General features: G+C 38.5%; 1 protein-coding gene across 11 annotated transcripts in view; it reads left to right on the top strand.

Moving 5' to 3' along the window:
- The window catches only part of ROBO2 (roundabout guidance receptor 2), a 930,309-nt gene that overhangs the window by 823,135 nt on the left and 80,033 nt on the right, over window positions 1-27,141 (top strand). For all 11 annotated transcript variants that reach the window (XM_054165756.1, XM_054165759.1, XM_054165758.1 and 8 more), the window contains exons 8-14: window positions 1,688-1,812; window positions 6,299-6,470; window positions 12,989-13,194; window positions 17,378-17,459; window positions 18,114-18,279; window positions 21,078-21,244; window positions 24,976-25,097. In XM_054165756.1, coding sequence (XP_054021731.1) covers window positions 1,688-1,812; window positions 6,299-6,470; window positions 12,989-13,194; window positions 17,378-17,459; window positions 18,114-18,279; window positions 21,078-21,244; window positions 24,976-25,097 — 1,040 coding nt within the window. The remainder of the gene's footprint in view (window positions 1-1,687; window positions 1,813-6,298; window positions 6,471-12,988; window positions 13,195-17,377; window positions 17,460-18,113; window positions 18,280-21,077; window positions 21,245-24,975; window positions 25,098-27,141) is intronic.

A 27,141-nucleotide genomic window follows, 5' to 3' on the forward strand; every position in this document is an offset into this window, starting at 1 on the left:
ACTGAGGCCTGGGAAAGACATGGCTGCTTCTTTTTCCAGAGAGCCCAAATCTGTGTTTAGGATTGTGAGCCAGAAGGAAGACTCCTCATGTTCTCCTCACCCTCTGCCTTCCAAACTAGTGGTGATTCAAGTTTATTAAGCGCTTTGTAGTTCTTGTTTAGAGAGTGCATTATACCAGCACTATTAAGACTGGTGCTCTTTAGACTCCTGCTGATCTGCAAAGCCTTGGAAAGTACCTCATGAGATAACTGCAAAATGTATTTCAAAAAAACCCATCAGATCTGCATGCATTTCTATGCAGATAGCAGATTTATGTCTGTGCTGTCAGCAGGTGTAATCGGAAGCAGGGTCTTGATTGCTCTTCATGCCTAATTAAATAGTTTGTAATTATAATGATGAAAATATGGTTTTCTAAAACACTTAAATTCTGTTTACCTAAAAGCTTAGTGTTCCTAAACCATCCTTCTCCAGAATCACCAAACCAATAGTGGAATAAAATAACTGTGGTTGGAGTGTACTTTTTTAACTGTTTCTTCCCCTTCTTCAGCCTGCTTCAAAAGTTAGTTAATAATTTTTAAGGTATACCAAATAGAATAAATCCAGTTCCAGTGAATTCTGATGTGAACCAAGGAGGCAGTATTTGCATGTAATGCATAGAAAAGCCATTTGCCTTATGACATCGTGCTCAACAGAATCAGACATCAATTTTTTTTTCTCTCAAATCTTCCAACACAGCTTCTTCCCCACTTTCCTTCTGCACATCAGCACCTTTTCTTTGCCTTCTTATTCCCACCAAGCATTGACAGTCTATTCTCAATCAGTACCCACAGATAAGTCAAACTGCGACTATTGTTCACTTCTGACTGTGCTTCCTGGCCTTCTACATCTGAATACTGTTAATGCCATCTACTTGAAAATATAGCCAGCCCTGGTTCTTCTTTCTTGTTTTAACTCACTTTCTCTTTTACTTGTCTCTTCCTGATATCTTGGAATACCTATTCTTTCTTGACCACTGCTCACTGCTGCCCTCTAATTCTTCAACACTTGCTTCTGTCTTGGCTTTACACAAGCAGAAATCTGCACCTCTCAAGTTTGTGTTGTTTTAGCAACTGTTCTTTTTACAACAGATCCTCCTTCCCACTCCATTCTTGACCACACTGTCTCAACAGGGAGCTTTTGAACTTGTTTCCTGCTGTCATGAAAAATGCAGTGTCTATACCCTAATTCATGCTTTGCAATACTTGATAGGTCCAACACAACGAGCCGCATGTAGTGTAGAGGGTGTGAGAGTGCTGATGTCTGCCCAGGCAAAAGGTAGAATACATCCAGAGTCAGCATCATAAGCACCTGACTGCTGCTTAGCATTTATTGTCATCAGAATTTACTCTAGCATGTATGGTTGTAATGTTTTGGGGGAATTCTATGTGTGTTTGGGGGTGTTTGTTTTCGTTTTTAACAACTGGGGATATCACATACTGCTACTGCTACTCTTTTTGTTCCTCTTGTTGTTGTTGTTGTTTATATATTAGTTCTGTCTATACTAATTGATGTTTCTGATGTTATGTCCTTTGGCATAAACCAAATCTCCATAATGTTGTCTCTTTCCTTCAATATTCCTCATCTCTCCTTTGTAAAATAGCCTGAATTTACACCTTTCTTGTTTGTTTTTTTTCCCCTTACATTATAGCTCCTCCACAGTTTGTGGTGAGACCACGAGACCAGATTGTAGCCCAGGGTCGAACAGTGACTTTTCCTTGTGAAACTAAAGGAAATCCACAGCCAGCTGTTTTCTGGCAAAAAGAAGGAAGCCAGGTATGTTACTTTCTAAATAGCTGTATTGTTACATTTTAAAGACAAGCATTTATATCACCTTTCATTTTAATTTGCCTTAAAACAGAAGTTTGTCTTTTACATTATCACTGTTCTCTACCTTTTTTTATCTCTTTTAAAAAAATTAATATTGTGAAGAACTCAAAGTCAATTTAAGTTCATGAAACTTGTGCTAGGTGCTCTATAAGCACATAAAACCCAATAGTATATATCTTAAAGACTTTTCATTCTGAAATCCCCAACAAACAGGTGGGTGAGACAAACATAGGAGATAAAAAGTTATGACTCAATTTTTTAACTAATCAGAGTCAGTAATTACAGTTCACAACCTGTCTAGACATGATGAAGCAGATATACATATAGCAAGCTGATTTGCATTGGCATATTCTCATAGTGCATACAGATACAGGTTTCCAGCTGGCAGATGCTTTCTTCAGGAAATTGTCTCAGGAAATTTCTGAATCTGATTTTGCAGATATTTCCCTGACCCTTACTGTCATTTTTTGAAAGCAAAGTTTCTGATGTTGCCAAAATATTGTTGTTGCCATCAATCCTTACTAACTTGTATAGATTAGTATTTTAATGTCATGCCATAATATTTTTTATTGCTGTTGCTGTATTGGCACAATGTCACAGCAGAATTCACACCTTCCCACTTTCAACGTTTTAGTACGTTAAATCTGAACACTCTAACCTGTGTGCTGTGTTCTTTTTTGCACATGAGAAAAGATTAAAAGGGGCAAATTGATGCCCAAGGATAGTGTCTTCTGCAGCTCCATGGTGAGGATTGTCATGGCTATGCCTGTCATTGTATCTATACCATGTGCTTTTCTCCATTGGCTGAATCAGTCTTTTCAGAGCCCTGTGCTACTTTTTCCCACGTGGCAATATGAGTTAGCTCAAGTATCTGCATTGTGCTATGCAGAGCAGATGTGCCTTTTGTCTAATCTGGAGACATTGTGTGTACCAGCTCGATTCAAAAAATGGGGTAACAACTGAACTGAGTATCTTCTGCTCTGCCTCACCTGCTTCTGCTTCACCTTCTCATGAGGTCAGATAGCTGGTCCAGAATGACAGAATCAAGGCTGACAGCATTGTGTGTTCTGTTGCATTTGTGGCTTACAATCACATAACACCGTTACTTTGTAACCTAAGCTTGTAGGTGTGCAAGCTTTATCTTCAGTATGTTTCTTCCAGTGCACTATTTGGAGAACTTCTAGCCTCCGTGCATCACATCCTGGAAAAGCATAGTATTGTGAGTCTCACTAAAGTGAAAATTATTCCAAGGGGAAAGTAGAAGAGCATATTGAAATTATAGAAGTACTGATGTGCTAGCAAACATTTAAAAACCCTTCCTTGTAGAGCATTTTAATAACATGGTAATGTTTATGTAAAGTGAGCTTATAGTGTCACACTTGAATCTAATAAAGTGGACATCCATCATGCTGTAATAAAGAGAAGAGCTTCTAATTAAAGTAGGACATCATTTGCAGGATTAAAGTCATTTAGCGTAATTGAAAAGTGTTAATACTCTATTTTATCCTCTTCCACTGGTATCACTTCAAGGGTAAAAACATTTTAAGGTGAAAATGCATCTTGTGTCTTTAATTGAATGTTATTACCTACTGATTTTACCATGCTGAAGCTATTTAATTATAAACCTGGAAAATTAATTACCATATTGAGAACTAGGTCCCTGAGGGTTAGAATGGTCTTTTTTTTGGCAAATAAATGCAACATAAAAATTGATACCTGCATGCTTGAAATGTGATTCACTACACCTTTCTGTTAGTCTTAATTGAGCATCAGCGAAGTAACCATCTCAATATGCAATTTACCAGATTTTACAATGAAATGCCATGTAATAGATGAGTTTCCACATGCTGTATCTCATCACACAAATCTGGAGAACAGCGCTTTGGCCAAACTACGTACTTTGAGTGCCTGGCTATAAGTTGCTGCTTGACTTTACAATGCTTGTTTCAGCTTTTACTCGAGAAACTGTTTGCAGCACTACTGAGAGCTTTCACAGTAATGTTATGTAGTCATGTTAGCCCACTCCGGTAATTGTAGGGCATTTGTCATTGTGAATCCATTTTTCAATCCCATGTTTCTGAGCACAACCAGCTGGAAGGGAGGGGAGCTGTTCCCTCCTGAGTAATTTTTTGTGCCAGTTTGTGCAGAAACATCTGGTCCTTTGTACTTGGTAGCCTTTTCCCCAGTGTCTAACAGCCACCTGTCAATGAAATGCATCAGGGCAGGGTGTAACCTTTAGACTCCCTGAATTAAATTCTTCCTTGAGATAGATTCAGTGGTATTATATCAGGAGTGATTTTGGTGCTCCTGTTTGCAACTCGGCATGCAACCACTGTGCCCAAATGAGCAACCCAACAGCTAATTAAACCCAGTAAAATTGTGAAAACATTTTAAAAGTAGTTGTACCATAATTTAGGGCAAATAATAATTCATAAATATCTAGTCTTTGAAGGGAGGAGTCATGAGCCAAATGAACTCCTCCTGCTATGTGGAACATTCACTGGAATGTGGTTCCTCTACAGAATAGGCAGGCCCATGCTGAAGATTCAAAGGGCAGCCTCTCCTTTCTAATGCAGTGGATCTTTTTCCTCTAAAGAATTAGGAGTTTGATCCTTGCACTGTGTTTTACATTGTGTTTCTGGTTACGCTTTGCCTAGTGAGTGATAAACGGAGTCAAGCTCAGCCATATACAAATTTTCAGCTGTCTCATATAGTAGAGTTTTCATAATGCCCTCATTCAGTAGGTATCTGTGCCAGGCAGAGGTTATTCTGAAAGTTTCAAGGCAATTCAGAAAAGAGCAGTTTTTGAGACCCACTTAGCCCTGTAGCTTGAAATTGTTTCAGAATTTTCCCACTTCTTTTCTTATTGGATCCGACATGTTTACTGGCTGCATATTGATTTACGAGGGAAAAAATTGCTGTGAAGAATTTCTTGAACATTGACATTGAAAAGGAGTGAGCAAAAAGACTGACCCTGGGATGACAAGTAGCTTAGTAGGTTAATACAATTTTAAGGATACTTGGAGTGTCAGATCTTATTGAAAGCATATCTCTCTCCTTTTATTGCCAAACCCAGACAGTAAAGGTATGAGTTTCACTTCAAAGCAAATGTTTTAAAATCCAAGTTTATTGTCATTCCAAAATAATTTTGTAAACCATTAAGGTCTACTACAGAAGGCAATCTATAGAAAATGCATTGAATACCCTACTCCATGCTTTTAAATTTTCTTTTTAGCCTATGTAGGCAATCTTAATATGAAGTCATCATTAGAAAGCACAGGAAAGCTATACAGAGCTAATGATTGTAAGCTTAGCTCTGCATGGTAACAGTGTTTTGGAACGGTCCTGATACAAAGAACTGTATTTTTCATGGAGACTTGTTGAGTTGACACAGTTCTTGTGTTTTTTTAATTATTTAATGCTTGTGTTGTTTAATTATTGTTTAATCTGCTCCCCTTTCTGTCTCATTGGGCAATGCTGCTGACCTTTCTGTTCACATTTTCTCTTTTTTTTCTGTTCTCTTTTATTCACATCAAGAGCTGTGCAGATAGTGTAACTTTGTCATTAAAACCAATGCCACCACCACTAAAACCTTTTCAGTCTTTTTCTGTATTATTGATTCACTCAGTCCCTCATCATATGCAATGACCACCACATCCATTCCAGTTATTCTTACTGACATTTCTCTTTCCTCCAATCCAGCCCAAAGGCAAAAGCCAATCTCTCTCTTTTGTGCTAACTGATGTCTTATCCTACATGAAACTGATTTTTCTCTCTGATGATTTCCACACGAAATTTATACTCTTTCTCTTCACCCTCAAGACTCCATGATGCTTTTCTGCCTTGGTATATGTCTGCTTTAATTTCCTTTTATTTCTCCTTCAAATTCTCAAGCTCTGACAGCTTCTCCTACTTTATGACCTGTTTGTATCTTCCTCACAGCTTTCCATCTGTGCCACACTCTTACTCGCTCCTTTGCCCAGAATGTATGCACAGCCAAACAATAGTGCTTTGCTCCCTCAAGTCTTCCAGGATTTGATTCTTTCTGCTAGTTTTCTAATGTTTACTGTAGTATTGTGTCCTCCTGGTTTGATAGTGAACTAAGTATATTATTACAATTGCATTCAGAATGAAGCTGAATGTGTCACAAATACAAAACGCTCAAGTGTGATTGTTGGAAAATTTCTCCTCGCCTAGACCCCCCAGTCAGAACACACCACTGTGTGCTGTCAAAGGACTCTTTCTAATTTAAACAGCAAGTTGCCCAAGGCAGGGAAAGCTAGCTCTATGTGTTTGTGAAGTCATAACCACGCTTATTTTTTCCTTCTAGTTTATATACAGTACTTTTAAAGAAAAGTCATTGTCTCTCTAGCTGAGGGAAAAGTGGTGCTTGTGGTGTTTTGAACTGATGTGAAATGAATTGTCTTTGCAGAATCTGCTCTTCCCAAACCAGCCTCTCCAGCCCAACAGCAGGTATTCAGTATCACCAACTGGAGACCTCACTATCACCAACATTCAGCGATCTGATGCAGGCTACTACATTTGTCAAGCACTGACGGTGGCTGGAAGCATTTTAGCAAAAGCTCAGCTGGAGGTTACTGATGGTGAGCTATAGAAATTCCTATTGGTTTTTTCCTATCAAAAGTATTTTCAAAGCAGTGTAAATAAAGGCATGTGAGGTCATGTAATTGATACAAGTGAATGTACACATTTCTGCAGCAAATGCAATGAAAAAGTGTCTCTGCAATTCTCTGTGGTATGAAAAAGGCACTGAAGTCTAGTTTGCCTTTTGCTTGTTTTCTAGAGGTTCCTTAGTAATGCAAACAAAAGACAAACCAGCCTAGTACAGGATTAGTGAGAAAAGAAGCTGTTCAGTTCACTAGAGGTGAGATAGGACTGCAAAAAACATAGTGAAGAATGAATAAGTTTATGATTAATGTATTGAATTAGGATGCAGAAAAACAAGGCTCAATTCTCACTAGTCTTCAGTATTGTCTTAAGCAGCTAGTTTGGGAATGTGTCCTTAGCTCAATTAAATCAACTTACTGAAGTACTGTTGCATTAGGGCAGATAAAATACGTAGTGCTCTTGTCCCTCTGTGTACAAGGTTCTAAGAATTTCTCAGTATGGTTAGATGTGAAAAAAAATCCGTGGAAATACAGAGGTAGAGAAGAGTTTTCAAGAAAAAAAAATCACTACATGGCCTGTCTAGATGCTTTCCATTTCAAAATTTTGGGTTTGAAGTGTATCCTGCCTTGAAGCTTACCTTACTCCATCTACTAACGTGACTCTGTCACGTGAAGAACCCTGTTGATATCCCACTTCATCTCGTTGTGGCTAGAAGGCAGTTTGCATCCTTTAATGTTATTGAAGAAAACAACAGAACTCCTCTTACACTAGGAAATTGTGGCATTTCCCAGCATCATTATTCCTTATCTTAACTGACTCATTAAATATCTCTTGACAGACTTTGATGAATTTTTGCCATTAAAACTGTTGTTATATGCAGAAGAGGTCTACTTTTACCGTTCCCTTAGAGACCTGCCTGCACCATGGAAGTTTGAAAAGATGTCTAATTCTGAATAATCTGGCTTTTCACAGGAGCATATTCATCAGGAGTGACAGGTAGAGAGGTTCAGGCTCATGTTATGGAGGTTTGAGCATTAATTTGATGCCTTTTCTTTGTTTTCCAAAAGCTGTCTATATTTTTGTGACAAGGGGAGATAATTTCTGCCGTATCCTTGCACCTTTACAAGCATATTGCTTTTCTGTAAAGTAGTTTCTGGAGACTAAAGGCTAACCTTTGCACTGCAATTTCTTCAAGTCCTTTCTTCTCATGGTCTATGACAAAATGATGCATTTTCATTCTATTCATATTTAAACATAGATTAAAAGGTCATTTAAAATTAATGGAAAGGCAGTATTTTTTAATATCTGTCTATAGTGCTGCCTGATTCAGTTCCATGACTGTGATTGGAATAAATAGATCACAAACATTGGTTAAGAGGACATTGAGCTGTTAATGGGTGCACCTGCTGATGCTGTACAATTTACTGCAATGGGCTGAGTGGATCAAATCAGGTTCAAGGATATTAGTGATGAGAAATTCCTCCTTTTGACAGACAAGGTCTGTGGTCCATCTCTATCTAATTCTTGTGTGTGGGGAAAAATAATAAATCCTAATTGACCTCTTTGGAATCTTCATTAGTTTAACAAGTCAATGTAAAGCTCACAAAAGCATCCCTGCTAGAATGCAAACCCTCCTCCAATTAATTCTGATAAAATGCAGTGTGCTTTCCACATTGCTAGAGAAAGCATTAGCTGGTGACTATGATACTCCAGGAATGCAAGGCCTTTGTGCTTTCCAGAACCTGCTGTCAGCGTGATCATTACGAAATAATGTGAGACTGCTTTATAGAAATACCATTTCTTCCTTGAATCAAAGGGCAGCTGAAGTCAGAAGAATAGTGCCAAAACAATATTCTGGACCTGAGATTAGATAAATAAATGTACCATTTGATCACAGATATTTTTTACTTGATTTTACTTAGGAAGTTAACCATAAATGTCTAAATAATCTGCTTTGGTTGATACTGAGCAGGAGTTACGGTAGCTAGTGATTCTTATCAGTAGGGAAATCTATCTTAATGGTTTTAAGAATATAAGAAAAGGCTAACACTGTGCATGCTGGCTATACACTTAAGCATTAGTGTTCTAGTTTTTGGCTGGTGATTTCAGTTTTACTTTATAGCCCAGAATTTTTCTGTTTGGTTAATGATTTAATAATAGTGGCGAGCCATCTTTTTCATTTTGAACACATTTTTGTTTGATCCAGAGTAATTTAGATCCAATTGAAGTTCCAATACAGAATGAAAACATATGTCATGTGCAGAAAAAACAAGTGCTTAATTATACCATATATAGCAGTGTTTCAGTTGTTACATTTTTGCACTTACAAGTCTTTACTGGAAATATTTTTAACTCAAGTGTTCACATGATAAGAGATTACTAGCTGTGATAAAATGTGCTGAGTTGAGTGATAATTTTGCTGATTATGGACTGTGCTAAGAGCCTTCAGTGTATTTGAAATTCAAATCTTGTATTTTCTTGAAAGGCTATCGTATAATCGACTGTCTAACGCACATCTGGAAAAGCAAAATCATTTTCCAAATTGAGACAATCTTAGCAGCCCTTTCAAACTCAAGAAGTGAATAGGCAGCTGACAGTCTTGAAATGACAGGCAATGCAAATAAGCTAAATGCTTCCATTGGACTATACCTGAGCTCAGGATGAAAAAAACCCAAACTTCTTTACAATTAGCCATTTGTTTTACAAATTTACCTATCGTGCATGGAATATTTTTGAGATCTCATTTTCATAGTATCTAGGAATGATTAATATTTCTTGATAAATGTTTTGACCACTGCATGCTCAACTGTAGGATCAGTCTACATTGGCTTACCCAGGAGAGTATTGGGATGGAGGAGCAATCTTAGAAAAGCATAGCATGGCACAGACCAGGTTGAAAGAGCACCCCATCAAGTCTCCTCCTAAACACCTCCAATGATGGTGACTCCACCACCTCCTCGGGCAGCCCATTCCAATGGGCAATCACTCTCTATGAAGAACTTCCTCCTAACATCCAGTCTAAACCTCCCCTGGTGCAGCTTGAGACTGTGTCCTCTTGTTCTGGTGCTGGTAGCCTGGGAGAAGAGACCAGTCCCCACCTGGCTACAACCTCCCTTCAGGTAGTTGCAGAGAGCAATAAGGTCTCCCCTGAGCCTCCTCTTCTCCAGGCTAAGCAACCCCAGCTCCCTCAGCCTCTCCTCATAGTGCTCCAAACCCCTCACCATCCTACTGGGCATTCATCTGGCAAAATAATAATGAAGTAGGTTAGGATATTAATTAAAAAGATTGTGTTTCTGGGCTTTTGAATGAAAGCAAAAGGCTGGACTTCGAAGGATAATTCAGAACAGATTTTTTTGTTGTTTGGATTTGTGCGTGTGTGTATTTTGCTTTTTGTTGGTTTTTTTGGGTGTGTGTGCTTTTTGTTGGCTTTTTTATCTTTTGTTTGTATGGTGGTGTTTTTTGAGGGGTTGGTTTGTTTGTTTGGGGGTTTGTTTTGTTTCTCAGATCTTCCTGGAAGAATGTAATATCACTCCTCTGCAAATCTGGCCACCATGATTCCTATCCCTCGCCAAATGCATATCACTTGTTTTACAGCAAGGGTGACAGTTTCAAAACAGAGAGACTGAGAACAACTTCACAGCCCCTTGTAAGGCTCTTCCAGAAAAAAAATGAAGTAAAAGAGCAAGGGTTTTCCACCTCTCAGGAGAGCACCCTCCCCTATCACACTGATGTTCATCAGGAGGAACTTTTGTCTTCTGTCTGATTTCCCCCCTTTAACTCACTAGGAAAACTTTAGAAATCTTGATTTTTGGAAGAGCCAAAGTAAAGACTAAATTTTGCCTTCCTCTTAATTTCCTGTTGTAACTTCATCAAATTCTACTCAAATTTAAGTACAGCTTCAGTTGATCCAAATTGCACTTGTAGTGAATAAACTGTTAACAAATTAACATTGAATTAATTAACAAATATAATCTGTGTTCAAAATTTAAGCTATTATCACAATGGATACCTGATATTTTTTTCAGTTACATGAAAACCATTTTTTACTTGAAAACTATTTTTTCCTTTCAAACCATGTTTTAAAATTATATTCATTTTGAAATCATCTTACCTTTTACTATGCAAATGTATTTTGGTCATGCAAATGTTTCTGTCGAATAGATGCAAAAGTTTCCCGCTGGCAGAAAAGAGTGTAAAATTTAAGGAGAAAATATTAAAGTTATAAAAGAAACTACAAATCCCCCCAGCCTTCTTGGTCCCTTACTAATGAGGAGACCTATGTGGTAGCAATACCAGCAAGTATACACATTTTAGAGAAGATTTACAAGTCATAGTTGTGAAGACAATACAGTCGTTCACAGATCAGTGGAAACCCTAAGTGTTCATTTAACCTTTAGCCTTAGTGTCATGGAAACCTGTAGTGGTCTTTCACCCATAACACCCTTGAAAATGAAGATTCCTTCTGGCCAGGAGACTTTCAATTACACTATTGATCAGAGCTATTTAAAGGATTATGAGCTCCTCATTTGCCCTGTAAAAATACCGAATTGCATGCCAAAGAACAGTATCTGTAATACAATAGGTTTTGAAAACACCTACATGCTACACATATGAAAGGCAATTAGATGCAGCAAATAACTTCAGTGGAATGGTTAGCAACTTTCATAATTACTTTTCCTTATTTTTTTGACTACCTAGAAAAAAACTGAATTTGATGTTTGACCTTAGATATAAAGGAAAAGATCACTGAGCTGCATTTTCATTTTAATATACTCATAGTGCAGGTATGCTGAGAGCACATATGAGCTGAGATCAATTTTTATTATACCAAATGGCTGAACTGTGTAGTCATAAGGAACCTTAATGACATTAGAAATTTCCTATCAGGGTGAAAATGCATTGTATTTTCTCTTTTCTTGTAATACAGTGTTTCCTGTTCAATCTGAGTTCAGCAGGTGATATTTCAGAATTTCCAAAATAGCTCTCACATTCTGATGTTAATAAATAATCTGTATTGGCTTTCTAATTTCAGTGTCAATTTTAATACATGTTATGAACTCACACTCCAAGGTGATACTAATACCAATTATGCTATCCTTTGTGTATCTTGTTAGCAAAAGAAGGTAGTTAGTATATTTGCAACACTGCAATTTCAGAAACCATTATTTAAGTTATGAAATCTGCCACTAACATCTCCCTAATGTTTTTCTATTTATTAAGTCCCGTAATGAAAGTGCTTTGGATCTGCTGAAGGTTCCAGGGGGTTGCATCTCAAACAGCTCAAATACAACAGATGCCATACAGCTTCACAATGATTAATTTGTATTTCATTGTTACAGTCAGATATTGTGTATGGATTATAATGAAATAGATTGTCAGCTAGAATATGTGATTCACACTCAGCTGACATCAATGGAGGTGGTCTACATAACAGCTAATCCTGCCTATTACAATATTTAATACTGACTGTATAATCGTTCGCTTGTTCTAAGATTTCAAATGGCAGCAGTGTGACAGGTAAATATATAGACATGAAATCTTGATTCTGATATACTTATTTAATGCAAGAGTCATAACCTCTTTTATCTTCAAGTATCTGATATTAATTTTGTATAAACACATTCGTTAGAAACTAAGAGTTATATTTTACTGCTTAACACATAGCTCTTCCAAGTGCCGGGTTCTACACATTGGCCACCGCAACCCCATGCAGTGCTACAGGCTGGGGGCAGAGTGGCTGGAGAGTGGCCAGGCAGAAAGGGATCTGGGGGTACTGGTTAACAGTAGGCTGAACATGAGCCAGTAGTGTGCCCAGGTGGCCAAGAAGGCCAATGGCATCCTGGCCTGTATCAGGAATAGTGTGGCCAGCAGGAGCAGGGAAGTCATTCTACCCCTGTACTCAGCACTGGTTAGGCCACACCTTGAGTCCTGTGTCCAGTTCTGGGCCCCTCAGTTTAGGAAAGATGTTGAGCTGCTGGAATGTGTCCAGAGAAGGGCAACAAAGCTGGGGAGGGCAACAAAGCTGGGGATGGGTTTGGAGCACAAACCGTGTGAGGAGAGGCTGAGGGAGCTGGGGTTGCTTAGCCTGGAGAAGAGGAGGCTTAGGGGAGACCTTCTTGCTGTCTACAACTATGTAGCCGGGTGAGGGTTGGTATCTTGTCCCAGGCAACCTGTGACAGAACAAGAGGGCACAGTCTCAAGCTGCACCAGGGGAGGTTTAGGCTGAATGTTAGGAAGAAATTCTTCCCAGAAAGAGTGATTGGCCATTGGAATGTGCTGCCCAGGGAGGTGGTGGAGTCACCATCACTGGAGGTGTTTAAAAAGAAGCTGGATGAGGCACTTAGTGCCGTGGTTTAGTTGATTAGATGGTATTGGGTGATAGGTTGAACTCAATGATCTCAAAGGTCTTTTCTAAGCTGGTTAATTCTGTATTCTGTAACTGCAGCAGAGGATCGTTAAAAGAGTGGATGCCAATGCATATGTCACTGTTTAGTCTTGACAGATAGGCCTCCACCCATCATCCTCCAGGGACCAGTCAATCAGACTCTGGCCGTAGATGGGACAGCTTTGCTGAAGTGCAAGGCAACCGGTGACCCCCTTCCTGTCATCAGCTGGTTAAAAGAAGGATTCACCTTCCTGGGCAGAGATCCTAGAACATCCATACAGGATCAGGGAACGCTTCAGATTAAAACTCTGCGGGTGAGTAGTGGTAAAACAGGCGGTACAAGAATAATCTTGAACTGTTGGTGGCACATCTGAACATCTGAAGCAGCTCTCTGTCTTTACCATCTGTTCTCTTCAAAATTAAATTTTCTCTTTTCTGTAAACTTTTCACCATGTCCTATTTCATTCTTTGATACTGGGCAGGGCGGGGAAGCATCAAACTAACATCAGATATTTCCATTAGAATTCCCTAAAAATAGAATTTATAGTTAAAATCTTATGTTGCAATAAAACACATGAGCTTGGAGCAGATAGACATGTAAAATGACAAGTCTTCCATATCATTTTGGTTGGTCTTACCAAGAAGCCATTGTCCTGTTGTTAGCACCTGACCATAATTTTCTAGGGAGCTATTGTGCTAGCAAGTGATTCTGGAGTTCATCAGGGTTTGGCTGAGTGTTTTCTCCATCAATGAGTCTTGGGAATCTTGAGATGCCTGATTTATTCCAATGTTATACTTGCTGGAGATAGTCTATTAGGCTGCAGATGGGAGAAGGCAACTAATACTGTAACATACATGCAGTCTTGTGCAGAGAGATTTCTGTTCAAAATGAAGTCCTTACCATAGTATTTACATTTGGACAGAAGATAATACATTTTTTAAAGTATGAAGAATTTTTATAGTATTCTAAATAGCAGATTTTGTTGATAAATATTGTATCACTGCTTTTGTTTGGGCTTTAATTTTGCCCCATTCAAAGATATTTGTGTGTGTACAGGAATGGATATGGAAAAATAATCAGTAAATGTAATTATTTGTTGAGAGCTTATAGACAACAAATGTAGATGAATTGTTAACTTCTTGGAACAAAATGGAATTTATTAAAAAATTTATGCTAGCTTTCCTTGAGTAAACAATTTACCCTTCCTCCCTGGACTGAAAGCAGGTTTAGGGCATGAAGGTTAATGCATTTTTCCTGTAGAGCTGGATTAAAGAGTGCGCTTGAATAGTCAAGATTCCCCAGTAGTGTTAGAAAGCAGCAATTAAAGGTGGAAGCTTGGTGATTTCAAACAAACTTTCACGCATTGATGATGGCCTTCTGTGGAGTGTCCATGAGGCAGAAGCTCCTGGGATACCTATCTGCATGCAGCTATGCAAACAATGAAATTGGTTCTGAATCATGCCAGTGCATTAATCTCAGTGCTGGAGTCACAAGGTCTGTAAACAAAAGGGGGGAAAAAAAGCCTGCAAGGGGAGAAGAAAACAATATGAGTGGAGAGCGCAGTTTTGAAAGACAGGAGGCTTTTATTGATCCATAACTGGCACATTCACTAGTAACCAATTCTCTTTAAAGGCTCAGAAAGACATTTTTTTCCAAAACCCTTGATTGCAGTGATGTGTGCTGTTTGACTTGGATTTAAGAACAAAACCCACACACAACCATAAAAACAGGCTTCTTCCACGCCTTGCAATTTTTATGAATTAAATATGGATTTAAATCTGGAATGTTTACCTTTTTGCTCAGGTCTACCTGAGCAAGAACTAGCAATGCTTTGTAACAATAAAATGGCCACAAAATCTCTTCAAGTGTACTTCTATACTCAAGTTCAAAACAAATTACTAATCACCCACATGTCAGCAGCCTTCTCCGCCCCTTGCAAATAATGACCACTACTGCAGCCATAAAAGATTTCAAGATATCCATAAAGATGAGCCAATGCTATTTAAATCTTTGAGACCATCTTCTTCTGCTATGAAACTCTTTCTGTGTGTAAATCAAATTATTCAGAAATCTGCATCAGTCACAGTGAACCATGGGCCGTGGACAAAAACATGAACCTAGTGATTTTTCTGATGTCTTCCCAGTCACTCCGAGGAAGTAATGCATCACTGAGTACCCTTTCAGACAGGTCAACACTGATGGAAAATTCCCTTCTGACATGTAGAGGTGTATGACACCAGATTTAGACACCTGCATTAGCTAAGGAAGAAAACTGCTTATTTTGCTGGACAGCAAAGATTTTCCTATTCCCCTCCTGTTATTTTTCCATAGCACAAAAAACCCCACAAAAATTATAAGTTATCAGTATCTAATCCATCCACAGCCTGGAAGTTAGATCATTTACTATAACTTGCAAGAGGCAACATATCTCCAGCTTACTTTGTATGTTGTGTTTCCCTTCTGCAAGTTACTGTTGTGTATACCACATACTTCATTGAGTATGCACCATCTGTCATGGTAGTTCACAACTGAAGCTGAGAATCATAGCCTTGAGAAATATTCTCCACTATCACATAATGAAGAACTATGTGTTTAATAAAAGCGCTGAAGAAGCAAAGTAAAACACTACTTCAGAATGCTGTAAGGATGTCCTCTCTGGAAAGTCAGTCTTCTTTCAAGAGTCTCCTTTCCTTAGCTTGTACTTCTGTATTTTGAGACTCTGAGCCATCTCCTGAAATGCTAATTATGTCTATTCTGACAGTTGAACTGGCTTTAATCAGTTGCTTCCTGACCCTAACAAAGGTACACTGCAATTCACAGAATCACAGAAAAATTCAAGTTGGAAAAGACCCTCAGGATCACCAAGTCCAACCAATAATGCTACTCTACAAGGTTCACCTCTAAACCATGTCCCAACAGCCTTTAAACTCATCCAGGGTTGGCAACTTAAACACCTCCCTGGGCAACCCATTCCAATGCCACTCCTTCCATGAATTTTTTTTTCCTAATGTGCAGCCTATCCAGTCTAAACCTATCCAGTTGCAGCTTGAGGCCATTCCCTCTTATTCTATCACTAATCACCTGGGAGAAGAGACCAGCAGCAGCCTCTCTACAATGTCCTTTCATGTAGTTGTAGGCAGCAATGAGGTCTCCCCTTAGCCTTCTCTTCAAACTAAACGGCCCCAGCTCCTTCAGTCACTCTTCATAAGATTTGTTCTTCAGGCTTTTCACCAGCTTTGTTGCCCCCTGCACTCACAGAGTGCAGAGTATATCTGAAGAAAATACCAACAAAATTGAAACATGACAATTAAAAATCAATTAAAATATGTATCAACAAGTAATCTAATAAGCACCTCACTTATTTGCCTTGACATTCTTCTTGAAGAGTGAGGTATAAGCACATTTGCTGTAAGGCCAATCTGCATTTAGCAGCAAAGCCATTACAATTCCTTAAAGTCCAATAAAGTTTCTTGGATGCAGTCCTATTTCCATTCAGTCATCTGATAGTGAATATAATTCTTCTCCTTTATCACAAGAGTCAGCATATTCCCTCTCCTACTTCTGTCTGCAGATTAACATGCTTTATTTGTAGTGCTTTGTGAAGTTACTGGTTTCCATCCATTCTGTAGTCATCACTAGTACCTGTCTCAGAAATCTTTACTTTAAGTTTAAGTAAAAAATAGCAAAACACTTGGCAAATTTTCCAGCAGAACAATTTGTACAGCAGTGAGATTAATGTTGACAATATAATTCAAAATGTTTTTCCCAATTAAATGTGAAATATATGAGCTGACAAGGGAGTCACAGTAGTTTTATATAAGTTCATTTATTGCTTGTTGCTACCAAAGTGTCTTGCAAGCCTGAAAGAAAAATCCCTTATGAGAGAGAAGAAAAGTAAGCATAATGTAAGATCCAATTCAGTTCTGATGTTTGGAAATGTTTTGGAGGAGTTGTCTGTGAAGAGAGAACCACTATTAAGTTTCAGCAACAGTATTTGTATGTGTGGTGTCCTCTATAGAAGTTACCTCACCTGTCATAAGAGTCTAAGATGATGTAATGGCCTTCCTTGCACTGGGGACTGTATTTCTGCATCATCATGGGATAATGAATGGTGAGATTTTGTCCTCCAAGAAACAAATTATTGTTATATTGTTACCTGATTTCACCTGAAGTCGTTGTAACCGATGCAAAGATCCACACTGCCTAAAACATACATTCTATAGGACTTAACTAGTGTAGTGGTACCATTAACAGTATCAAATTTGGAATTAGAAAAGTATTAGATGCAAGTAATCTTATTATATTTTCTAAAAGTAATCCACCATTAAAAGGTTGTTTGAAAGTGCCTGGTGTCCTCTAGTCTAGTGTAGAATGTAGGCTAATACTTCTTATCCAGAAACAGAAAAAGAAATTCAGAGTAAACTCAGTCAGGTGATTCTATAAGGTTGTTAAAACTGCTCTTAACTGGGTGTGGTTTGGTTTTGTTTTATGTTTAGCTGTCCGATACTGGGACTTACACTTGTGTTGCTACAAGTTCTAGTGGGGAGACATCTTGGAGTGCTGTGCTGGAGGTGACGGGTAAGTAATACTCCAGGGCTGGTTTTCAGTTAGGACAAAATGGGCACTATTAGAGCAGCCTAAATCAAATAAGATTTTCTAAACATTCTGGGATTGTGTTGGAGAAGTTTTAGATGGGAAGGCTGGGTTCCTTTAAGTGTCCTGTGGGGCTTAAATGCCCATTAACACTGCATCAATTTGTGTTTGCTTCCAGTAACAGTAGTATGCTGTAAGTCTTCTAAATAGGAGTAGTAATAAACTGTGAATTCATCCAGTGATAAGCTTGGGCAAGAAAAACACAGAGGCCTGTCAGAGTTTGAGAATACTGAAGCTGATCTGAAGATAAGAACTTTCTCAGCCTTCTAGTAGCTGAGGTTTTGGTATTTTATGTAAATTTAAGCAAAAATGAGCCTTTTTTGTTGGTTTTTTTTTAATATATATAATCTTTTGTGGTTGGCAGGGTTTTTTTCTTTCAGTATGTACCTACAGAATGATAGCTCTTCATCCACAAGTAAATGCGGCAATGCAATTGTTGACTTAGCTCTTTACAGAGTAAGAACATTGGTTATACTGATTTTGCAGATGTTTGGCATGTTTGTTGTTTTACTCTTCAACTTTGACCAAATTTATACAATCAAGGATAAACTGTAATTGTTTTATGTTTGCCCTTCACAGAATCTGGTGGAGCAACACTCAGTAAAAGTTACGATATAAATGACCTCCCTGGGCCACCATCCAAACCTCAGGTCACTGATGTTACTAAGAACAGTGTCACCCTATCCTGGCAACCAGGGACCCCTGGAAGCCTACCAGCTAGTGCATATATCATTGAGGCTTTTAGGTATGTGAATTATTCCACTCATAATCTGCTTCCTTTCTAATTTTGCTTAAACCCTGGTACCAGCTGTTCTCCTGGTATTGTGGTATCCTTTCGGAGTCTGCATGCATCATTAGAAGTTCATTAAGAGACTCAAGTCTTATGGCAGGCATTGATTCTTCATTTTTAAATTGATTTTTTTTTTTTTAAATTTATCACTTTTTTTTCTAAGTGATTAATTAGAGCAGCATCTAGCTATTTCTTCAGACTGACAAGGACGTGAGAGGACAATGCTGTCATTATTTGTTGCTTTTCCCTTCGTATTGATGATCAGGAAGAGTCTCCTGTGGGAACAGCGCAAGTTAGATCATTTAGCCCAATGTTATCTTTATTATCATAGTGCAAATAATCTGAAAATAAACAGATAGTCCTGAAGCCTTTCTGCATTCTTTAATTCCTATTCTTTTTAAAGCAGTCAAAGCACTTTAAATTTCTGGGTTTTCCTATTTTAGGCAGATTAAAAGTAGATTTGATAATTTAAGGTTTCATTCTGGAGCCTGAGGCTGAAGAGAATCCAGCTGCTCCTTTCCACGCAGCAGCAATTAATATGTGGTACAAAAGAACTCCTCTAAGCTCCAATTTAGCAAGTTCGTTTAAGCATGGGCCGTGCATCTCACATGTACCAGTAATACAGGCTTCAGGTTTAAAATGTGCACATTCTTAAAGGTTTTCTTCAATCAAGATGTTCAACAAATGACAAATAATTTATTCATCTATTAATTAAAATTCATGCAAAAAAAAAGTCAAAATGCATGTGCATGCAAATTTGAGAAATTATAATGATAACACCTCGTCCTGCTATGTTAACGTGCAAAGAACATTATGGTGAAGGCCCTTCCTAATGAGTAAGTTGCTACCAGCTCTCTGAGATTTACAGATGCTTACTTTGCCAATCATGGAATGCCATGAGAGGCCGAGAGCCCTGGGGCTTTTTAGTCTGGAGAAGAGAAGAGTGAGAGGGCATTTAATAAATGTTTATAAATACCTGAGGGCTGAGTGTCAAGAGGGAAGAGACAGGCTCTTCTCCATTACACCCTGTGATAGGATAAGGGGTAATGGATATAAACTACAGCACAGGAGGCGCCACCTCAACACGAGGAGGAACTTCTTCACTGTGAGGGTCACAGAGCACTGGAACAGGCTGCCCAGAGAGGTTTTGGAGTCTCCTTCTCTTGAGACTTTCAAGACCCATCTGGATGCATTCCTGTGCAACCTGTACTAGATTCTATGGTCCTGCTCTGGCAGGGGGGGTGGACTTGATCTCTGGAGGTCCCTTCCAACCCTTAACATCCTATGATCCTGCAGAAAAGGACTTGGGAATACTGGTGGATGAGAAATGGAACATTAGCCAACAATGCACACTTGAAGCCCAGAAGGGAAATTGCATCCTGGGCTTCATCAAAAGAGTGGCCAGCAGATCAAGAGAGGTGATTCTGCCCTTCTACATCCCGATCTGAAATGAGAGACACGGATCTGCTGGAGCAGGCCCAGAGGAGGGCTGCAAAGATGATCAGATGGCTAGAGCACCTCTCCTAAGAAGACAGGCTGAAAGAATTGAGGCTGATCAGCCTGGAGAAGGCTCCAATGAGACCTTATAATTAGACTTCAATATCTGAAGGGGACCTACAGAAAGGCTGGAGAGGGACTGTTTAGGAGGGCTTGTAGCAATAGGGCAAGCAGCAATGGTTTAAAGCTGAAGCAGGGTACATTTAGGTTGGACATAAGGAGGAAATTATTTACAATGAGAGTGGTAAACTACTGGAACAGGTTGCCCAGGAATATGATTGAAACCTCATCCCTGGACACCTTCAAGATCAAACGATGTGGCCCTGGACAGCTTGATCTATTTGGAGGTGTCCCTGCTGACTGCAGTTGGGTTGGACAGGATGACCTTTGAGGGTGCCTTCCGACTCGATGGAATCTGTGAATCCATGAATTGTTGATTTTGTTCTGCAAGTTATCCTTTGTTCATTATGTCAATGAAACAACTGAAGCAACATGAAACTCCTAGCTTTCCTTTTTCCTTTTCCTTTTAATATATTAAAACCTTTAATTTATTACAACAAAGAACAACAAAATGCATTTTCCTCTTGAAACATTTTTGATATTTCACCCTAGATGAGCTTTAAATGGCACCTCATCAGGAACTTCTACAAAACCCAAATGTTTTCATTAAAAGTTGTTTTAACAGTAACAGTTGCAATCTCTTAATACAGGGAATTGCAATCTAACAATGTCCAATGGAAAATATGGGAACAGAAGAATTATTCATATGCTTTACTTCATTGCCAGTCATGTTTTCAGGAGACCTTTTTGTAACTTTGAGTATGAATTTAGTTCAAGGAGAACACTTTTATTCCAATGACAATTTATTGACTTAGCAGTTAATAGTTTGCTTAGCAGTATGGAAGATTATTCTTTTAACAGAATTTTCTTTTCTAAGGTTTCTGTTTAAGAGGAGTCTATTTACCACTCAGATTTACAGCTTTCATACTTTCCTTTTGCAGGTATTTATTGTGGAGAGATAGCAAAAGCTTTTGCTTCTTTTGACAGGAAAAGTACTTTTGACAGCTATGCTGGCTGTTTTCCTGGTTTATTTTTATTCCACCATGAGTTAATCAAAAGTATTTTTATTTTTACCCTGCTTTTACTACTTCTTCTTGTTCTTAGACTTGATATAGGGGTTACAAAAGTAGCTCCTTTCATTTTGTTATTTTTCCTCTTGCATTAGTCTATAATCTTCAACCCTCTTCTCATTGCAGTCAATCTGTCAGTAATAGTTGGCAAACGGTGGCTAACCATGTGAAGACCACACTCTACACCGTGCGAGTACTGCGCCCCAATACAATCTACCTCTTTATGGTGAGAGCTATCAATTCACAAGGTCTGAGTGATCCCAGCCCTGTATCAGATCCTGTCAGAACACAAGGTAATACCAATTATTAAGGCTGACATGCCTGAGCTTAAGTAGACAGAAGGAACTGAAAGTTGACCAATAGGTCAGTGTGGATACTTGGCTTCCACACTTTGACTTGAAGGTGTCATTTATTGAGCTTAACCAGTAATAATATAAAGTAGTCAAATGTTTGCTGTATCAGACTGGAGCTTAGGAGAGATTAGCTTTTCAATCTTTTGTACATTGTAGACCTTTTGGGTTGCAGTTCCTTGATGTCTGAGTTCTCTTGAAAGTAATTGAAGTTACCCAAGCTTTTCTGAAAAGTGCTTTGAATATCGTGTTTTCCTCAGTATCTTTTCTCTCTGTCTTCTTACTTCTTCATTATTATAATAGGGATATACTCTAGTAACAAGTGCTTCTGACAGTCAAACAGTGCATTCAGCATTAGTTTTAATCAAAAGAATTGCACAAAATATGTCATGTATTGATTAACCTTGTCTAGCATTTAGACAGAAAATTCATGTTAAGGCTAAGAGTATTTTGGATTTTTCTCTGGGAAAAGATTGGGTATGAAAGGCTGAAGTGAAGTCTCTCATTTATAGTGTGATGATATACTTGATAGATGTGATGCTCCATTTGTATAAAACTGACTACTGAATTCTGTTCGCATTACATCAAAATCTAACTCCATATAACAGCCACAAACAACTTTCCAGTTTATCTTCTTATCTCAGTATAGGGTGGGGTTTTTTTTGACAGGAATTAATTTTTTGTTAACAATAATTTTTTTTTTTTTTAGTCCAAAGTAATAGGTCATCTCACAATTAATTTAGAACAAGATCCTCTGTTTATGAAAGTTACAAAAGTGTGCATGGAGACTGCAACCTGTATCAGCCTTCACCGTGTCTAAGTGGTCTGGGTTCTTTACTGGTCCTAGACAGAAAGCAAGCAACAGAAGTAGGGTGACATTTATCACATAACCTGATGGTTATGGCTTCTCTCATTCCAGTCTATTCCTGGATAAATCTATCCTTAATAACTATCTTCTCAAACCATCAGTCATTTCTGTTAAAGATTTCTTGTTAAAGATGAAACAAAGCTGCTTTCTGAGAAGCTAAAGGAGTGAGCTGAGCAGGGTTTTCCTGGCTTGACTATCCAGACTATCACAACTTTTCTTCTTTTTTTTTTACTTTCCCATTATTACAGGGTGACTCATGATTTTCATTACACCAACCTTTTAGTCTGCATAACTTATCACCTAGTTAAAAAAACCCAAACAACTTTGTTTGGCATTTAAGTGTCAAGTATATACTTTTTATCTGACATGCTGACAAGCAATTTGATTTCAATAAAAACATGTCTTCTAATTAGCTACAGCATGTGTTGCAGCTTCCATTTCCAGAACCTGTTTAGCAGTCAAACACACTGAGACATGTACAGGATTTATAGCTTCTTTGCAAGCCTGCAGTTTAATAGAATTAAATCATAAAATCAAGTGGAAATTAATGTAATGTTTTGATGTGATTTCTAATTATGCCTGAGTTCAATTCAGGCTCACAGAAAGAGCTGACACACAGTAAAAAGCCTATTCAGAGTGGTCATGGAGAGAGAAAAGGACAGTTACAACAGTGCTATATAATCTAAGTTTGCAACAGGTGTCTGGCACCTTTAATAACTGAACATTTAAGGTCCTGGTATTAAGTATATCAAATACAAGTAATAGGATTTTATTCATATTTTCACCAGTGAACTACAAGTAGACAGGCACTTTAAAAAGGTTTTCTTCATATGACTTACATCAAATAAGGAAAGAGAAATCAATAATTACTCAAAGAAAGAAGTGATTTCTTGTTTGGATTATGGACAGACAGTACATTAAAAAACAAAACCAACCAAACAAACAAAAACCACACTCCACTTTAAAGAAACTATAATTGTATCCATGGAATTTAGAATACTAGCAAGAAATAGTAAGTTCAGTAGAAGCTTTTAAAAGAGAGGTTAGAGAAAATATATAACCAATTTGATTTTAGAGACCTCTTAATAACTGTGCTCAGAATATAGTTTCTTGAGCCAGTGTGGTGGGTTGCAATTTCTGCCTCCCACCCCACCCCCCCACTTAACTTTGCCAGACTAGCTCAGCTGGAAGCAAATGGAAGCTATATTTACAAGCAAAACTACAGTCTACAATGGAATGCAATGGATATGTACAAAATATACAGGATTTACAATATTTTACAGACATTTACAACTAACAAACAACACAACCCCCCCGCTGGTCAAGAAGACTAGGGAGACTGTCCCTCTGCCCCGCTCCCACCCTCTGTCCAAAAGGGAGAAAGGAGCAGAGGGAAAGTAGGGGTTAGACTTAACCAAAATAATGCAGCCAAGTTCAGCTGAAAGCAGGTTAATCTCTCCTGAGCGAAGCAAGCAGAGAAGAGAAGCCCCCAGAATGTTTTGGTGCAGCCAATCTTACAGCAGATACTTCTCCAATGAAATTGTTTAGAATTATCTTTGGTTTTCCTTTTTACACCCAATAGTGATTTGTTTACATTCTTTGACTTTTCTGCTTGAAATCTGTAACAAAATTTTAAAGACATAGCCTAAAACTACCACAGCCAGTTTTGCCTGAGTCATGATTTGGTTACTCCAGTACTTGATGATATCCTTATAGATAGATAACTACTTTTCTGCCAGGAGTCTTAAACTAATGTGAAATTACATTACAAGACAGTGTACTGTGAGCATCACGTATACATATGCACCCACCAGTGCCCAGGGGGGTGGTGGAGTCGCCGTCCCTGGAGGTGCTCAAGAGGGGATTGGACGTAGCACTTGGTGCCATGGTCTAGTCATGAGGTCTGTGGTGACAGGTTGGACTCGATGATCTTTGAGGTCTCTTCCAACCTTGGTGATACTGTGATACTGTAATACAATGTCATAAACAAAATATAGTACCTTGCACCTAATGACCAGGTGCTAACACCACATGTGATGCTGGAGATGGAGTCACAGTTCTCCAGAGATGGAGTCACAGTTCTCCAGTGGTCCTATTCCTTCAGATTTTGATTAGAAGAAATAATTTCCTCACACGCTGAAGGAATCTTTGACATAATCTTTAAAGAGAAATTTGTTTTGGTAGTGTGATTTTGTTTGCCTTATATTAGATCAGAAGAAATCTGGCTTCATAACTTAATTTTACTTTTTTTTCCTTAATGTTTGCACTAGATTTCATTATATATATCTGTAAAGGGAAAATTTGCCTTGCAGAAGAAAATGTTAATTTTAGTGTTTGGTTTCTTGGGTGCATGGTATGTGGGGAGAAGCTTGGAAGCATATAATGTCTTAATGTCATGTATGCTCTAATTAAAAACCAAACCAACCTGTTCATTTTCTTCAGTTATACTAACCAGTTTGGTTCCAGACATCTGGACAACATGATTATTATCTGAGTGTTTTGAAACTAGTGAATAGTGCATGTCTTTCACTTACCAAATCTGAGAACAATTTGCCACCAAGCCTGAATACTCATTTAGACATCTTTACATTTCATTGTTTCCTATGTAGCTAAAGGTGAATAGTTTGTTGCCTTACTTGATATGCTTTGGAATTTGTGTTTCAACTGTAGTAACTGTATTGTTTCAAAACAGTACTATAAAGGGGTGTTTAAATCAAACTGTTAAGATGTTCAGTAATTCTTACTGATGCCATGTATTATTCTTCTCATTCAAATAATGCTTTCACGTGTGTGCCTGGCCTGGCAGATATCAGCCCACCAGCACAAGGTGTGGATCACAGGCAAGTGCAGAAAGAACTGGGAGATGTCATTGTACGGCTGCATAATCCTGTTGTGCTGACACCCACAACAGTTCAAGTCACTTGGACGGTAAGGCCTCTTGTTATTATTACCTTAGGAGTACTTTAATGTGGTTTATTTATCTTTTCAGGTTTTTTACTAGGCTGAAAAGCTGCAGTTTTTACCCCAATTTGAGTTCTTTTATATACCAATATTATACATGGTAACATATAATACTAATATTATGTAATACTAATATTATACATGGGAATGAAATGGTCTTTTTATCTTTTTTTCTTCCAAGTCAGGCAGGCTCAATATCTTTGGTGTTCAGCTCAAAGTGAGGTAGCTGTCTTGCTAGAAAAATATTCTAGAAAGAATATACTTAACATCATAATCTAAAGGATAATTGATCTGTGGAGTCATTACTGTGCTTGTCAAAAAATTACAAAAGTTAAACATCAACATGAAACTGCTATATGAAAAAGCACTTTCCACTTCAAGGCAGAGAGACTTCTGACAACACCCTATTATTTGCTGACCATAGAATGCAAAAATAGGTTTTCTGTAGGGCACTTGTACTGAAGTCAGAAGCACATGGTGCTGATGCCCCATCCACTGTGTAGCAGCTGGTTGTCTGGGATAAGCCTTACCCACAATCAGTGGCTATCCTTTCATTATGGAAGACCAGAATCTTTTTTGACAGTGATTATAAATATTTCTATTTGAGAGGTCAAACTACTGGGTAGAATTTCTGATACAGTGTTTGGCTTTCAAAATGCTACTTTATCCTTCCTGAGTTCTGAACTAAAGGATTTCTAACCATAGAATGAGAATATTCCCAAGGCACTGCACACCAGAAAAAGGTCCTTTGCTCTTGGGGCAGCTCCCCTAGAGCAAGGAGAGCTATGGGTGAGGGAAATAGCATTGCACTGCCTGTCACTAAAACAGTTGTATTATATAGGATGAATTCTGCTAAAGGGATATTCAGAATACTCAGGTTTTTTCTTCTACATGTAATATTGCAAAGAGGTCAATCTATACAGGGAACTGTACAGCGTGAGATAAGTGTGGCAATAGATTGTGGATTACAAGGATTACTGTTGTTCTTGCAGTAATATTTATTGGGAGTTATGCATCATCTTTGTTCTGACAGATTTCAGTGGTCAGGGGGCAGATTAGAATACATAAAGAAATTCACAAATTAGTCTGTCTTAGAAGATTACTTAGAAAATGTGTCATCACATTTTGCCATTAATGATGTCAATACACAGCTTGCCTCTCTAAAATTGCTGTCTGTTTCAGCTACATAATTCCAGGACAGACTCACTAATCTTTGTAGCAAACCCTTTTTGCCTAAGCAAATGAGTCAAGGGTTTAGAAACTTGGGATATTAGCAGCCAGCAATTGTTATCACATTTGTGCAGTGCTCTTTCAAGGCGTTTCTTGGGTGCAACAGCTATCAGAAATAAAATTTCATAGGCATTAATGACCTGGATGAGGGAACAGAGTGCACTGTCAACAAGTTTGCTGATGACACAAAACTGGAAAGAGTGGCTGACATGCCTGAAGGCTGTGCTGCCATTGAGTGAGACTTAGGATGGAGAGTTGGACAGGGAGATGGGCAGGGAGAAATTTAACGAAATACAAGGGCAAGTGTAGTGTCTTGCATCTGGGAAAGAACAATCCCATGTACCAGTATAGGTTGGGGACTGACCTGTTGGAGAACAGAGTAGGAAAAAGGGACCTGGGGTGGACAGAAGGATGACTGTGAGCCAGCAGTGTGCCCTTGTGTTCAAGAAGGCCAGTGGCATCCTAGAGTGTATTAGAAAGGGTTGTCAAGAGAGGTAATCCCCGCTCTCTACTCTGCCCCGTTGAGGCCATATCTGGAGTATTGTGGCCAGTTCTGGATCTCTCAGTTCAAGAAGGACAGGAAAGGGTCCAGTGCAGAGCCACAAAGATAATTAAGAGGGTGGAACATCTCCTTTATGAGGAAAGGCTGAGGGAGCTAGGTCTCTTTAGCCTGGAGAAGAGGGGACTGAAGAGTGACCCCATTCATGTTTATAAATATATGAAGGGCAAGTGTCAGGAGGATGGAGCCGGGCTCTTAGTGATGTCCAATGACAGGGCAAAG

This window comes from Dryobates pubescens, chromosome 12, assembly GCF_014839835.1.
Source record: "Dryobates pubescens isolate bDryPub1 chromosome 12, bDryPub1.pri, whole genome shotgun sequence".
NCBI classification, from domain to species: domain Eukaryota; kingdom Metazoa; phylum Chordata; class Aves; order Piciformes; family Picidae; genus Dryobates; species Dryobates pubescens.